At 40.4% G+C, this 17,320-nt stretch overlaps 1 protein-coding gene across 13 annotated transcripts in view; it reads left to right on the top strand.

Annotated features, from left to right (window-relative positions):
- The window catches only part of LOC105489277 (ATPase phospholipid transporting 9B (putative)), a 289,967-nt gene that overhangs the window by 195,779 nt on the left and 76,868 nt on the right, over positions 1 to 17,320 (top strand). For all 13 annotated transcript variants that reach the window (XM_071085806.1, XM_071085805.1, XM_071085804.1 and 10 more), the window contains one exon: positions 1,285 to 1,427. In XM_071085806.1, the coding sequence (XP_070941907.1) occupies positions 1,285 to 1,427 (143 nt within the window). The remainder of the gene's footprint in view (positions 1 to 1,284; positions 1,428 to 17,320) is intronic.

Genomic DNA, 17,320 nt, shown 5'->3' with positions numbered 1-17,320 from the left:
CCTGCCTTGAGTGTCATCTTGCAGGGGAGCTTTGGGTCATCTTCACTTAGTGCTTGTGTCTTTGATTAGTTTGGATTTTAGATAGCGAAAGATGGTGAGGTGCTGGTTTAAAAAGCTGTGTAATTGTCAAAGGCTTACTTTCTGACTAGTACATAGAATTTTTAAGATGTAAACTCCATGGTCAGATAAGTCAAAGTATGATTATTTAATGTTCTTTAACTTACATACAGACTTCCTTCATTGACTGTGATTCCTAAAGACTGTTTTATGAGTGTGTACTTATTAATAGTTGAACTATGTGAATTGCCATTTTGCTGGGTCAAAATTGTTTGAATTTGAATAGCAGTTTCACTCTGTGGTGTAAGTACATCCTGTCTGCTTTCTTGACAGGATTAAATTAGACTTATGTGAACATCTTTGAGTTGCTGTATGGGAAGAACTGCACTGCCACCTGCCACATGGGCAGAGTCTACCCCCTAAAGTGATGGGATTTGAACGCATGTTCTGACATGGCCGCTTTGTAGGGTTCCAGGCCTGCAGGGTTCCAGCCTTCTGCGCCACTGCAGTGCCTCCCGGCAAGGTTCTGCAGAATTGTCCCCAATCAGATGACTCGTCATATGTGCTTTAATTGCAGTCTTACTACTCAGACTTAAATTATGAAATTTTAAAAATAACTAAGAAGTCCCGTGCATAGTTAGCAGATACCATTTTATTTGTCGTATCATATCCCATTTGTTTTGTTTTCCAGTTTAGCACCTGAAACCCGGGAAATATCTCATTGGTCATTGTAAAACAAGTGGATAAACCTTAAGGCCCATTTCCCATGTTGATTTGCAGGAGGACCCCGCCTGCTCCCTTCACTCCGTGTGTGTGCCCTGTCCTGTAAGCCTTTGGTGGTTGTCCTTTGCCGAGTGTATGTGGGCACACTCACAACAGTCTGTTTTTCTGTCCCATCTGGTATTACAAACTGTCTTGAAGGACAGAATAGGAGTTACCTGTTTTTCTGTCACCTACAAATACTATTTTGGGTGTAAACATGTTTATTGACTTAAATGTCAGTAAATTCATTTATTTTAAAGTCTAAAATCCAATATTATATATTTCCTTATAAAATGAAAGATAATGCATATTAAAAAATACGTGTATATGGAACCATGAGCCTGAATGTGTGGCCTGGGTCTGGATCACACTAACCACTGCAGTGGGTTTTATCTGGCAGTTTGGGTGTGAACTGGGACGTGGGTTTGGATCACAGTAACCGCTGCAATGGGTTTTATTTGGCAGTTTGCGTGTGAACTTGGACATGGGCAAAGCGGTGTATGGATGGATGATGATGAAAGACGAGAACATCCCTGGCACAGTCGTTCGGACCAGCACTATCCCAGAGGAACTTGGGCGCCTGGTGTATTTACTGACAGACAAAACAGGTATTGTTCATGGTCTGTGTTCACCTTTGAATGGATGAAATGACATTTAATAAAAAATAGCATAGCATGTAGATATATGTTTATGTGTGTGTATATATGTGTATGTGTTGGAACAGATCATTGAATCCATATTTAGAATTTTTCAGCCTCTAGAAAACTGTCACACAGCTTAATCATCTTCTCGTGTACACAGTATCATAAGAATTATCAAAATGTTAAGTTCTTAGAGCTTTAAGTAACATATTTCTGTGTTTTTAATTTTCTACAATCTTACATTTTTTTTAAACTGCCTTATAACACCTCCCTAGTGGCTTATTAAGAGCAAAAATTCCCTGTTTGTTTATTATGGAATGATACTTGTGAGCTATTAGAAGAAAATAGCAGATATGTTAATTTGGTATTTAATACTCACATTCTCCTAAAAAGCTTTACTACAGACTATCCCACTCTAAAGCTCTAGGACCAAAATTCTGTTTGTCCTTATCTAATTTTCTCCTTTTTTTCATCAAAGAACTCTTACCAATCCATAACAGATTAAAGACAAACAATTGGAATCTGGTACTGTAAGGAAAGCCACATCTGAGGGCTAAAATTCCTCCTTGGTTTATTGATTTATAATTTAAATTCCAAGTAATTCTTAGTGAACTAAAAATAAAAGAATACTTATATAGCATAATAAACAAAATATGTTGCAAACGAAATTCAACATAGTTTTAAATTATTAAATAATAGAAAAATCCTCACTGTAGTCAGCAAGAGGACAGAGAAATCTGCAAAAAAGTTATTTAAAATTCATAATGGAAGCTCTAGGCATTGCAGCAAGACAAATAGAAATAAGACTAAAGGAAGAAACAAATATTTGCAGATATAGCAAAAGTGGCAGGTTACAGATTAAAATAACAAAATAGGTCACTGATACATAGTGGAGAATAGACTGAAGAGACTGAAGAATAAACCTCCATTCACAGCGGCTGCATGTATAGAAGACACAGAGTCAGGAACCTGAGGAATGAATGGAAAGGGCTCACAGATGGTCCCCAACTTCACAGTCGCTCAACTTGATGGTGGCGCGATAGCATTCACTCAGAACTGTACTTCCACTATCCGTGCAGCCATTCTTTTTTTCACTTTCAATACGGTGTTCAGGAAATTACATGAGCTATTCAACACTTTATTATAAAACAGGCTTTGTGTTAGCTGATTTTGCCCAACTGTCAGCTAACGTAAGGGTTCTGACACAGTTAAGGTAGATAGGGCTAGGCCATGGTATTGGGAAGGTGAGATGCATTAAATGCATTTTCTACTGAGCATGGGTCTCTTGGATGCAACCCCATCATAAGGTGAGGGGTCTGTGTTTTGAAAGTCATACTGTTGTCTCAAAAGTAGAAACTCAATATTCTTCATGTCAGCTCTCATGATGAATTTGTAAGTGTAGTGTAATTGAAAGTGCAGTTGTTAGATCTGTGTTTGAGTTCCATTAGACTGTGTCTTGTGAGGGGTTGAGGAAGTTGGCCAAGAAGGCAGTGCTTATGAATCCCAGTGACTCAGCAGTTTGAGGGGCTTTGGTTCAAAAAGGTAGACTGAGAAAGAGTGTTAAGATTTTCCCTTCCCAACTTCATGAAGCCTACAGAAAAATGTTTAAAGAATAAATAAATCCATGGTAATACACAGAAAACAAGCAGGAGTAAAAATATTAGAGGATCCAGAAATGGAGTTATTTCTGGAAAACAGTTGGAATCAGTTTGCAGGTGACAGCAGAGCAAAGCAGACCGAAGTTGCCAGTGGCTGCTGAGGGGCCCCCACGTGGGTGGGAGAAATGTCCCACAGAAACGAGGGGTGGACGAGCCCCAGACCTGAGCTGACAGGTGTGTAGGGCAGCACGGGAAGCCATCAGGCTACTGTGAGTGGTGCCTGTGAGAGCAGGTGGCCACCAGCATCTGCCCACGCGCCACCTGAGGTCTGCTTTCGCAGCGTGGGGAGGCTTTCGGGGAGAAGCACTCACTGCTTCATGTGCCCTGCCCCTTACACAGAGTTCACAGACAGCCCCTTGATTCGGAGACCGGCCCTTTGGAGGAACAGGTTTGTGGAACTGCGGAAGACACCCGCCCAGCTTACTTTACAGACAACTCAGTCTTCATTGATGAATAGAGTCAGAAATGAAGAACCGCCAGCATGAAATCAAAGCAGCAAAATGTGAACAACCATACTGTTCCCGAATAAAACATTCATCGAAAAAGCAAAAGAAACTTCAAGAAAAATTTTAAGAGAATTTATTCATATATATGAGCTTAATATCCAAATTCAGCAGCACTTCTGTACACCGGCAACAATTAGGACATTTAGTACCAAAACACCAGTTAGAAGAACAACAAAAAGTGTAAAATCATTAAAAATAAATGTAAACAAAAATGCATGAGACCTAAATGGATGTAAGTTTTTAAAATTTGAAAGCCCTTAAGACCGAAATAGGTAGGCATATTGTCTTCACGAATAGAATATCTTAGCCTAATAAAGATATCATTTCTTCTCACATTGAGAGATCCGACATGTTTGCAAGCCTAGGAGGAATCAGAAACTCCTGTTCACTATTGGTGGGAACTTAGGTAAGCGCATCACTTGGTAAAACACATTTTGGCGTTATCAGTCAAATTGAATATGCACGTGTTCTGCTATCCAGCAGTTTTGCTCCCGCTTCTGTTCCCTAAAGAAATGTTTGCACATCTACACCAGAAGACATATGTAAGAGTATTCATGGCATTATAATGGTTAACAAAAGCCAGCAACTGTCTAGATATAACACAAAAAAGTTTATCAAAGGTAGAATGGACCAATAAATTGTGGAATGTTCTTACAGTTGAACACTAAATAGCAGTGACAATGGAGTATAGATATTGACAGAAATGTGGATGGATTTCAAAATAGAATATTCAAGAGCTAACAAATACAAGAAAAAATTTAATAAGGTTTATTTATATAAAGATAAAAGCCATAAAAGATTAAACCATTTAATAGTTAGAGAAAAATAAAGGATGAAGCTGTAAATAAAAGCAAACATTATAAAAAGCGTGTAGACCAATATGAATCAGAAGGAAGCTGGTATATCTACCTTGATTAATATTAAGCAAAATAAACCTTAAAATGAAAAACATTATTTAAGAAAGAGGGTCACTACATAAAAGGTTCAATTCAAAATGTTTGTGTACTTAATAAAGTAACTTCAATACATAAAACAAGAATTAATACAGGGAGAAATTGATTATTTGCTGTCAACCACAGGAAGAAATGTTTACATCTCTTTTGTTTATTGGTTAGCCAAGCAGGCAGTTCAGAAGATTTGAATAGCATAATTGTCAATTTTAGATCTTATGGACATACACAGAATTATTTAACAACTAGAGAACATATGTGCTTATCAGACATGTATGAGAAAGTTACAAAAATTTGGTACATACCAGGCCATGAGTCAAATTTCAGTAAATTTCGAAGAATGGATATTTCTGATCACAATAAAAAGAGGTAAGAGTTAGAAGTTAATAACAAAGAAATAAGTTTTTAAATCTCTCATTTTTAGAAATTGAAGTATATACTTTTAAATAGCATAGATCCAAAAATAATACAGATTAAAAATGCCTAGAACTAAATAATAATATAATCACTTTATATCAAAGCCCATAGAATGTACAAAATCAAGGTTTTATAAGAACTTTCTTTCATTTTTTTAAATAGAAAAACAAGCCTAAAAATTATCTAAATAGCCAACTTAAGAATAGTAAAATAAATTCAAGGAAAATACAAGGAAAGAAGATACCAACAGAAAGCGGTGACTTGATAAAACCATCAAGGATTAATACGGCCTGTCAGTCTTTTGAAAAGACAGCAAAATAAACACACTTTCAAAATTCTGATCTTTAAAAAGTAAGAAAAGATGGGCCGGTGCAGTGACTCACACCTGTAATCCCAGCACTTTGGGAGGCTGAGGTGGGTGGATCACCTGAGGTCAGGAGTTAGAGACCAGCCTGACCAACATGGAGAAACCCCATCTCTACTAAAGTTAGCGGGGCGTGGTGGTGCATGCCTGTAGTCTCAGCTACTTGGGAGGCTGAGGCAGGAGAATCACTTGAACTTGGGAGGCGGAGATCCCGGTGAGGCGAGATTGCGCCATTGCATGCCAGCCTGGGCAACAAGAGTGAAACTCCATCTCCCAAAAAAAAAAAAAAAGGTAAGAGAAGGCATGAATACATATTACAAAAGAGAAGAGGGACATAGATACAGATATATCTGATATTTAAAAGAAATTTTAGAATGACAATGTTTTATAATCAGTAAATCTAAAAAGCTGAATAATAGAAAAATTTTCAGAAAAAAATGTAAGCTGTTAAAAATGACTCAGAAGAAACAGTTTTAGCTATCCTAAAACCATTAGAGTAGTTTTTTAAAAAATCTTCTGGGGCCGGGTGGAGTGGCTCACGCCAGTAATCCCAGCACTCTGGGAGGCCGAGGCGGGTGGGTCACCTGAGGTGGGAAGTTTGAGACCAGCCTCACCAACATGGTGAAACTCTGTCTCTACTAATGGGTCTACTGATGGATCTGGCCAAATCAAATGGAAAACTTTCTGGAAAGGATTCACAATTCCAGATGCCATTAAGAACATATGTGGTTCGTGGGAGGAGGTCAACATTCATACAGGTTTGGAAGAAATTGATTCCAGCCAACCCTCACGGATGACTGTTTGAAGGTTTCAAGACCTCTGCGGAGGAAAGAGCTGCAGGTGTGGTGGAAATAGCGAGAGAATTAGGAGTGGAGCCTGAAGATGACTGAATTGTGGCAACCTCAGGATGAAACTCCAACAGATGAGGAGTTGCTTCTTATGAATGAGCAAAGAAAGTAGTTTCTTGAAATGGAATCCACTCCTGGAGAAGATGCTGTGAAGGTTGTTAAAGTGACTTTAAAATCCAAGGATTTAGAAGATTCCGTAAGCTAAGCTGATAAAGCAGTGGCAGGGTCTGAGAGCATCGACTTCAGTTTCAAATGAAGTTCTGTGAGTACAGTGCTATCCAACAACATTGCATGCTACGCAGAAGTCTTCCGTGAAAGGAAGAGTCCGTTCATGTGGCAAACTTCATTGTTGTCTTATTTGAGGAATTGCCACAGCCAGTCCAAACTTCAGCAACCACCACCCTGATCAGTCAGCAGCTGTCAACATTAAGACAAGACCGTCTACCAGCAAAAAAATTGAAAGTTGCTGAAGACTCAGATGATTGTTAACACGTTTTAAAAATATTTTTAAATTACGGTATGTACATTGTTTTTTAGACATACTACTAATTGCACACGTAATAGACTTAGTATAGTGTAAACATCACTTTTCTATGAACTGGGAAACGCAAAAATTCATGTGGCTCACTTTGTTGTGATATTCACTTGATTACCCAGGTCTGGAACCAAGCCCGTCCGCTGTCTCTGAGTTGTGCTTGTAATTTCCTGTCTAGTTCCTATGTACTTCATATCCTCAAGTGGAAAGAAAGGGCTTTGGAATCAGATCTGGGATTGAGTCTTGGTGCCCCCGAACTGTGTGTGATGTTAGGCAAATCCTTTAACCCTTCTGAGCAAACGAAATGTGTCGTCAGTCACTAAAATGTTGTGCTAGTTTGTTACACAGCTCTAGATAACAGGGGCACCCATACTAACAGAGAAATACAAATCACTCTCAAATCCGGAAACAGCTGGTTATGCCCCCCTTGCCTTTGTGAGACCTTTAGTGCTCTGGTATTTACTGCTAATCGGGTTTTTTTTTCCAGGAACTTAAATAATTAAGATCTTTCTATTTTGTATTCCGTATTTTAGTCATATAAATACTTCTGCTTTTTGCTGTGCCCTTAAGTGTGTAAATCGGAAGTCAGACAGGCTTTTGCTGTCACCTTGGGGGCCTCAGTCACAGCAGAGGTTCTGTAACTGTGGATGGTTGTTTGATATTATAAGGCATTCTGGTTCTCAGTATCAGAGGAAGCATGTTGAGGCATAAGGCAGTTTGCAGATATCTTCCAAGTGCCTTGAGTTTCAGCTGAAGTGATGGAGAGTGAACTGTTGTCTCAGGAGCCTTATGTTACTAGCATAATTGGAAGGTGGTCCTTCGCATGATTGTAAATGGGGTCTGTGCTTCATCAATAAGCTTTTGGATAAGAAGCGTCCATCACAGTGGTTCTCTCATTTGCCAGGGCAGAATAGAAAATGAAGTATCCCAATAATTGCATTATAGTTTCCTTCTTGTGGACAAGAAAGCAATGTGGTATAATTAGGTTTGATTGGAGTGCACATTTCCGGTAAGATCTGAAATTAATGATGTTGCTATAGTGACACATCTGCGGCCACCAGTGCGTGAAACATAAAGCAGTTCATTCGACAGGCGTAGACATCTGTGAGCTGCAAGGATGCAGAGCATATTGACACTGACCAGAAATACTCGACGCCGGCTGATGAATGAACAAATGATGCTGAAACAGGAGGACAGATAATTTGTACTTAATCTGCTGGGAGAACTTTCATCTTCTCACTGGTTGCATTTGACAATGCCATTGTTTAAATAACAATGCTGCAGAGAACTCATAAATTTTAAAACTTAACTCAGGGTGCAGCCTATTAAAGCAATACATTAATTCCTTTGTTAGGGAGGTTTTATCTTCATGTAGAACAAAGCCGTTACTAAAAACACCCACTAAAACAACAGGTTTTTTAGGACTCACATTTTAATTATAGCATCCATTACCCAAAATGCCATGTTGTTCACAATTGAATCACATGAGTTTCACAAGACAGCATCATCATGACGGGGAAAGCTGTTTTCCCGGTTTGTAAGGGCGGGCAAGCACGACGTGTGTGCTGGCGAGTGCATACAAGGCACGCAGATCTCACAGGTAAGACTTGGAAATGGTTTTTAAACCAAAGGGCAACTATAGTCTGTTATGCATGATGCTAATAACCGGGTAATCAGTTACAACAAACATGAGTAGCCATACTGGTACGGTTGTTACTAATGTGTGTCCTTGGATATGAGTGCTGTAATTAACATTTTGGGGGTGTTTGGGCCAGTTGAGATGTTAACACATGCAGATACTTAACTGATGCGTACAGTACTGAGAGTCATAATGTTTAGAGAAAGCCTGATTCGCAGAGATTGTATTTGACTTTAAATATAATATTGACTTCACTTTAAACAGTGTCATTGACTTCAAATACATTTGGCTTCACTTTAAAAAGTGTCAAATAATTTCAAAAGTCAAAGCATACTTTAAAGATTGGTAAATTAGTCTTATCACTTAAGTTTTGTTTCTATTTCTTGTAAGGTCTAAGTAAGTTTGTGTTTTGATACATCGTTGATTATGTGTGTGTATGACTTTAACTAGAATCTTCACAAGAAAGTTTCTTGCTCTAGGTGCGTGGCATATCCCAGTGTTACCTTTGTTTATCTATGAAAATCACTGGCTCCCTCTTGTATGATGGTGTGGTAGAGTTTAGGGGTGAGGCCGATTCACAGTTCAGGAGTGTCTGGTCTGAAACCTCTGCAGATGTTCTCAGACACTGTCTCCTCCGCTCAGTCATGGATCACATCTGTTGCCACTCTGTGAATGATGCCTGCAGGACTTTTCCCCTAGAAATTAATTTCCTCTTTGCCTGCTCTGCTCATTATAGTCCCCAAAAAACTCTTTTTCATTAAAGAGCTGCAGCTTTTTTTTTTTTTTTTTTAAGAAATCAGAAACCTTATGGGTGCAGCACAGCAACATGGCACAAGTATACATATGTAACAAACTTGCACGTTATGCACATGTACCCTACAACTTAAAGTATAATAATAATAAATAAAAAAAAAAATCAGAAACCTTTTGTCAAAAGACATTTTCTGTCTATATAGCTGTATACCATAACCGAGTCTGCCGTGATTCTCTTCGAGGTGACGGGACTCGTGCTCTCTGGCTGCATTCGTTCCTCCCTTTTTCAGAGCTTCCAGTTTCGGGCATATTAATTTCTGTCATATTAAAATGACAAAAGTTGTAGAAATCATCAGTGTTTGAAATCATGGAGAGCATTTGAGGTAAGATTTGAGAAATAATTTGTATTACAGACTCTGCGTTATCTACTACTGCACAAGAGGGGAAGGAAAGTTCGAAATTAGCAAGTCATGAAATAAAAAAATCATCAAGATTTAAAAAATGTTTTTGGCTTCATCTTCATATGTGAAGAAAGTACATGTGCCACTCACCTGAAGGAATGTCTGCATAAGTATTGCAGGTTCTTTAACCCAACAAGGTGTGATTACATTTATTCACATGGACAGAATAACAAACCCAAAAACTTTATCGTTCATTTGGTGAGAGATGTTAGTCATTTATTTGAATATATCAGTTTTAAGCTACTGATAACATGATTGATTAGCAACAGAAACATTTTAGAAGATGCAGAGCTAGTAATACCACGTGTGTGTTTGATTTAAATGATCACCTGTCAGGATACATCATTCTCGTATTCAACTCTCACCATAATCTAACTTTAAAACATTCTCATCACCCCAGAAAGCAACCTTGGCACTCCCCATCCTTCCCCTTCCACCTCCCGTGGCCCGAGGCAGCCCCTGGTTACTTTCTGTCTCCGAGGACTTGCCTGTCCTGGGCGTTCCACATAAATGAGTCAGACGTATGCAGTCCCTGCCGGCCTCCTTCACCGGCATTTACTCTTACAGGCTCATTCATATTGTAGCGTGTATCAGTGCCTCATTCTGTTTATTGCCAAATAATATCCCATCGTGTGGATACACCACACTTTTTTTACCCATTCACAAGGTGATGGACATGGGTTGTTTCTGCTTTTTGCCTATTACAACTAATGCTGCTGCGAGCTTTCAAGGCTCTAGCCATTACAGTCAGGCAAGAGCAGGAAGGCGGCGTCCACATTGTAAAGGAGAGCAGAACTCTGTGTGTGTGTGACGTGGTCATGTCCGTAGGAAATTCAGGAGTCAGCCAGCCCCTCTATTAATAAAGGGGTTCGGTAAGATCATAAGACACAAGATCAACACACAAGAATGAAAGTGTATTTCTGTATGCTAACAATGAACTATCCAGAGATAGAATTAAGAAAACAATTGTATTTACAGTGCATCAAAAAATATTTCATTGTGTTCAGATGGCAACAATTCTAGTCTCTTTGATCTATAGGTTCTATGTAATACCTGTTAAAATCCCAGCTACCTTTGCATAAATTGGCAAGCTGATTCTGAAATTCATATGGAGATACTAGGGATTCAGCGTGGCTACAGCAATCTTGAAAAGCAAAGTTAGAGGACTTGCAACTCCTGATTGCTTCTTAAAAAAAAAAAAAAAAGACTTATGCTTCCAAGGAATGTGGGCTGTGCAGTGGGGGGTGGGCGAAAGATGTGAGGTTGGGGGTTTGTTTTGTTTTGTTTTTGAAACAGATCTTGCTCTGTCACCCAGGCTGGAGTGCAGTGGCACAGTTGTGGGTCACTGAAGCCTTGACCTCCTGGGCTTAACTGATCCTCGTGCCTCAGCACCCAAAGTTCTGGGATTACAAGCATGAACCATTGCACCTGGCAGCAGATCCTGGTTTCAAACCCTAATACAAAGCTACAGTAATCAGGACAATGTGGTATGTGGTATGGGCATAAGGATAGACACATAGATTGATGGACTAGAAGTGAGAGGCCATAAATAAATCCAGACATTTATGGTAATTGGGTTTTCAACAAGGATGTCAAGATAATTATATGGAGAAAGAATAGTCTTTTCAACAGATGGTGCTGGGCAACTAGATATCCCATGCAAAAAATGAAGTTGGATAATGATCCCACTTGTACCCAAAAGCTAACTCAAAATGGATCATAGACTTAAATACAAGCACTAAAATTATAGTATTTTTAATTACTCAGCTTTGAGAAAGTATTCTAAATTTGTTGTACAGTTTGAATGTTTGCCCCCTCCAAAACTCCTACTGAGATGTCATTCCCAGTGTGACACTGTAAAGAGGTGGGGCCTGTAAGAGGCAAGTGGGTCGTGAGGGATCTTGAGGGATCTGCTCTCATGAATGAGCGAATCTACCCATGGATTAATGGGTGAATGGATCAATGGGTTTTCATGGAGTGTTAGTTGTCACAAGAGTGGGTCTGTTATAAAAGCCAGTTTGGCCCTCATGAGCCTGCTCCCATCATGGGGTGGCCTGCAGAGCCTCGGGACTCCACAGAGAGTCCCCATCAGCAGAAAGGCCCTGACCAGATGCAGCACCTCAGCCTTGGACTTTCCAGCCTCCAGAACTGTAAGAAATAAATTCCTTTTTAAAATTAATTACCCAGTCTCAGGTATTTGGTTATAGCAACAGAAAACGGACTAAGACAATTCTCCATTTCATTCTCCCTGGCTCCAGTTAAGTAACTGAATAGACTTTTGGGTATCTACTGAGATACAAAGCTTTATAAACATAAAAGGAGAAATAGTTCAAACCTAAGTTTCAGTTATCTTTTAAATTATTTTCAACCATTAGATGCATAAATGCACAGATATTATATTCAGTATTTTAGCATCACCTTGTATGTTTCTGTGACAGCTATCTGGTCTCCAGTACTTCAAGGCGTCTTTGCGTACATGTAGAATTCCTCTCAGTTTTCCCCAAGCAGCAGTAAGAAGCAAAGTATAATAGCATAGCTGAAGTTGGGAATCTCAGCACTTGAAATACTACCACCGAGCTGAAAAAGGATATCTAACTAAAGCACTGGATTAAAATAGTGGTTTAAAATCCCAGATTTACTGACTAGAAAGAGTCTGTGAATGGAGTGATTACAAATGATTTAACTTTGTTTTTGGAAAACATCTGTTGTCCATGTGGATTTATTGCATTTAGAAATGCCAGGGTTTTCTTCTCCAGAAAAAGATGCCCCAAAGTCAATGATATGTGCCTCAACTATATGCCGCTTTCAACCCATGATGAATTGATGGGCTAGGAATCGATTGTGGGTGGCTGTTTACATCAGAGGAGGCAGTGACCAGACACCCTGCTTCCTGATGGAAGGACACTCGCCACACTGGAGCGGTGTCCACAGAACCTCACCTCACCAGCTTTGCCCAGCCGTGGCTCACAGGAAACACAGGGCCCACAGGCACAGGAGAAATGGCCAATGGCCAAGTGCAGATTGTGGGAACTGAAACCATCAGTCCAGGTTCTTTGACAAATCAATTTCAAGGAAGAAAGAGATGGAGGAGAAAGCTGTAGAGTAAAAGAGGCTCAAGAGACCTTTCTTGGATCCGTACTTCTGACAAGCAGTATAAAAACTATGACACACGAGACACCTGGAAATTAGAACCATGACTTCTGTTTGACATGGATGAGTTGTTTTGGCTTTCTGTTGTGATAATATTTCGGTTCTGTTTAAAGTGTCTTTCACAAATGATACTGACATGCCCATGGTTGAAATGATATGGCTCAGATTAGTTTCAGCAGCACCAAGAGAAGGAGTGAGGTGGGGGCTCAGATGAAAGAGCTGCCCCAGGTCCATGTATCCAAAAAGGAGCGATGGCCACGGGGCTTTCAGGAGACTGTCTGTCTTCTTGAGGTAATTTAACATTTCCTTTTGAAAATATAGAAGGTGTGAAAAAGCATACATTCCTGGATTTAAGTTCCTTGCATTTCATATCTCTCAAATTTACATACAGAAATGGCATTTTCTGTTGGTTTTGGTTTTATTCCAGCTGTAGGCATGTGTGTGCATCCATGTGTGCAAGCACACACACACACACAGACAGACACACAGCAAGGTTGATGCCCCACCTACCGTGAGGGATTTCTAGTGCGTATTCCACATGTTGAAATGGTATTATTACCAGAAAAGTGGAAATTTTGACCATTAGACACCCAAAATCAACATTTCACTGTTCAAATCAACTGCCCTACTAAAGCATCGGAAATACATTGGTCTAGCAAAGTGAAATTGGCATATAATTATGTTTATAACCATCTCACTCATTGATTTCCTCTAAGAAAACTGTGTTATTTAAAACCTATTATAAAGTTTCATATCCGGAAAACTTTAATCTTTTACTGTCTACAGTTTTTCTCATTGCTTTTTGGCCCACTGTGTAAGTGAAAGGGGGTATTATGTCACGTCTGAGGGCAGAATGTACGTGACGTTTAAAGAATAATTTTCACACACGGCAAATTCCACGTATGCCAAGCCTCTGCTCCCATTTTCTTTTTAAATTTTTATGTGTGTCGTTAGAACAGCTTTCTTCACAATGCAGTGATGTTGCCTGTTGTTTCTGACAGCAGATGCATTATACTCAGGCATCACATGGTCTGAATGTTCATCTCTCTCTCAAATCCCTGTGTTGAAACCAAGTCCCAGGTGATGGCATGGTACTAATTAAGAGAGGTGACTGGGCCATGGGGAGAACCCCCATGAATGGGATTGGTTCCCTTATAAGCAAGGTCCTAGGGAGGCAGATTCCCTCTCCCACTCCTGAGGATGCTGCAAGAAGGCTCCACCATGATGAGGGCCCTCATCAGACACCAAATCTCCTGGTGCCTCATCTTGCGTTTCCCAGCTGCCAGAGCTATGAGAAGTAAACATTTGTTGTTTATAAACCACTGGATTTATGGGGTTTTTTTGTTTGTTTGTTTTTGTTTTTGTTTTTTTTTAAAGACAGGTTGTCGGTCTTGCTTTGTGACTCAGGCTGGAGTGCAGTGTCGTGATCACAGCTCACTGCAGCCTCAAACTCCTGAGCTCAGTCGATCTTCCTGCCTCAACCTCACTAGTAGCTGAGACTACAGGTGTGTGCTGCCATGCCCAGCTAATTTTTGTATTCTTGATAGAGATCGAGTCTCACTGTGTTGCTCAGGCTGGTCTTGAACTCCTGGGCTCAAGCCATCTTCCTATCTTGACCTCCCAAAGTGCTGGAATGACAGGTATGAGCCATCATGTTATAGCAGCCCAGAAGGAGTGAGACAGGTATTAATAACTTAATAGCACATAGTTTCAAAAATCAGTTACCATAAATTGTATGTTTTTTTCCTAAAGATCTTATGTGGCTTTAAATTTATCTGCATGTTCCCAAACGTGTGGTGAGCATCCTACACTAGCTGCACTTTGCAACATCAATAACAAGGTAAAAAACAGATTTTTCAAATAAATCCCAATTATTTTTAAGGACAGGAAAGAACTAAATACAGAAGGTATCTTCCGGATTTTTGTATAATATTTCCAACTTTGGATTCCACACAGAAAATATTTTCAGCCAGGGCAGAAACAGTAGTGCAGGTGTTTGATTTCTGTTTACAGCAGTCTTCTATATACCTTCCAGTATCCTGGTTTTGAAAATTAGGCTCATTATCGTAATTCTTTTTTAAAAATTTAAATCAGCAACTCTTTTGGCTGCTATTTAGGAGTCAGGTTCTGGGGATAGAGTTGGGATAATACAGACACTGCCTTCCTGGAGATTCCACTGCAGTGGGGGAGATGCATGCTCAGCAGCTAGAGACCGAGAGAGAAGACAGGGATAACCCACGGAGAAGACAGACGACCCAGAGAGAAGACAGAGACGACCCAGACCCCACAGGGACCAGCCAGATGCGGCCCACCGTTCTCATTGCACGTTATGAGGCACTCAGTAAAATTAAATACACATTTTATATGTTACGGGTTTTTTTGGTAATACATCTACTTTTTAGTGAGACAAGTGGGTTGTGGAATTTCATGATGATCTATGTGGGTGTCCATTAGGACCGTAGCTTGTCCTGTAGCTTAGTTATTCTATATTTAGATGTAGGAGTTTGTACTTTCCAGGTCAAAAATTCTCTTCTTAATAGAGAAATTTGTTGCACTTTAAAATACCTTATATTATGTTTAGTTTAAGGAGATAAAATAGCTACTCAGGGACTCAAGATTTCATGTTTCGCCTTGATAAGACTCTACATTGTCGTGCAGTAATTGTATCTAATGCTAGCCTGATCGGTAATTAGGAAGGAAACACCACAGTGACCTTAACGGAACAGGCCTGGGTATAAAGAGCAGGAAAGGATGCAGAAAAGCATCTGACAGATGTAGCCCTCGTACATGATTTAGGAAGAAGACTCAGAAAACAAGGACTAGAGGGGAACATCCTCAGCTTGCTGAAGAGAATCTTAAAGACCCGAGGCTGAGGCGTCACTCCGTGTGATGGAGACGCGTGCTTTCCCCAGGTCAGGAAGGAAGCACGGGTGCTTGCCCAGCACTCCAGCACTCTCCATAGTGCCGTACGGTAAGAAAGGGGAATACAAGGCATGGATATCAGAAAGGAAGAAATCAAGTTAAAAATAAAGAAAGAAGGCCAGGCGCGGTGGCTCAAGCCTGTAATCCCAGCACTTTGGGAGGCCGAGACGGGTGGATCACGAGGTCAGGAGATTGAGACCATCCTGGCTAACACGGTGAAACCCCGTCTCTACTAAAAATACAAAAAACTAGCCAGGCCTGGTGGTGGCACCTGTAGTCCCAGCTACTCGGGAGGCTGAGGCAGGAGAATGGCGGGAACCCAGGAGGCGGAGCTTGCAGTGAGCTGAGATCGCGCCACTGCACTCCAGCCTGGGCAACAGAGTGAGACTCTGTCTCAAAAATAAAATAAAATAAATTTAAAAATAAAAAAAATAAAGAAAGGAAACTGTCCCTCTCTGCAGATGGCATAATTATCTACCTAGAAAATCCAAGGAATGTGCAAAAAGTTCTGTGAAGCAGTGAGTTCGGCAAGGTCGGGGTAGACTGACCACATGCAGAAACCAATTGTGTATCCACACTTGCAGTGCATATGTGCCAGCTGAAATGAAAAGTACAGTGTCGTTTATAATTCCTTGACAAAAGAGCAGTAGTTTGCTGTGAATCTAATATATAATGTGTGGGACTTGTGGGCTGAAAACTACGTAACACTCATGAAAGGAACCAAAACAGACCGAAATAAACAGAGAGAGTGAGTTTGCTCATGGACCTAAAGTCTCCACACACTAAAAATGTCACTTCTCTTTTTGATATTCAGGTTTAATTCAGTTTCTATCAAGATTTGTTTTGTAGGTAAGATTATTTCTGAATTTGTTTTTAAGGCAAAGGAGCAGGATAGCTAAAGTGATTTTGACAAAGAAGAAAGTTGGAGGACTCATTACCAGATTTCAAGACTTAAATAAGCTGCAGTCCTCAAGACTGTGTGGTATTGGGGGATATTTCAATGGACACAGAACCTAGAAAATGGCATTGCACCAAAGAGGATATGGGAACAGAACATCAGTATGAGGAAAGACGTTCCTCCTTCACAAGAGGCAGAGTAGCTGTCCCATAGCCACTTCAGACTCACCACCTGTGTCTTCTACCCTTCTCCCAAAGCTGTCTACTTTCTTAATTCCTGTTTCTTGTTGAGGGCCGGCCTCGCTGAGCAAGGCAGTCAGCCTGAGCCGCTCTTCGAGGTCTCGGATCCAGAGCTCCACATTTGGTTCCCAAGCCCAGTCAATGCTCTTTTCTAGACTTCTGAAGATTTCATGCATTTGCCTCTTCCTTTCTATCTTGATGCCTGCTGCCACATCATCCTTCACTTAGACTTTGATACCAGCTCTCTCCCCTACATTTGACCCCCGCCACTCTGTCCTTAGAATAATGCCTCAGTTAACTCTGTTACCTGGATGGGTTCCATCCAGAATGAAGCCAGGACTCCTGAGCCTGGCTCTGTATGCCCTCTTGGTGGACGGGAGACTGCTTTACAGTGCTCCCCTAATGGGACCTAGAGAGCTCCTCGCCCACTCCTCCCTCTCCAGCCCCTTCTCCTGAGTGTGTCTTTTCCATTCACAGGCATTTGTCTTTGCTCCCAGACCCATGTGCGAGCCAAGAACAT

This window comes from Macaca nemestrina, chromosome 19 (genome assembly GCF_043159975.1).
Source record: "Macaca nemestrina isolate mMacNem1 chromosome 19, mMacNem.hap1, whole genome shotgun sequence".
Taxonomy (NCBI): Eukaryota; Metazoa; Chordata; class Mammalia; order Primates; family Cercopithecidae; genus Macaca; species Macaca nemestrina.
This window is presented reverse-complemented; position numbering and strand designations above follow the sequence as displayed.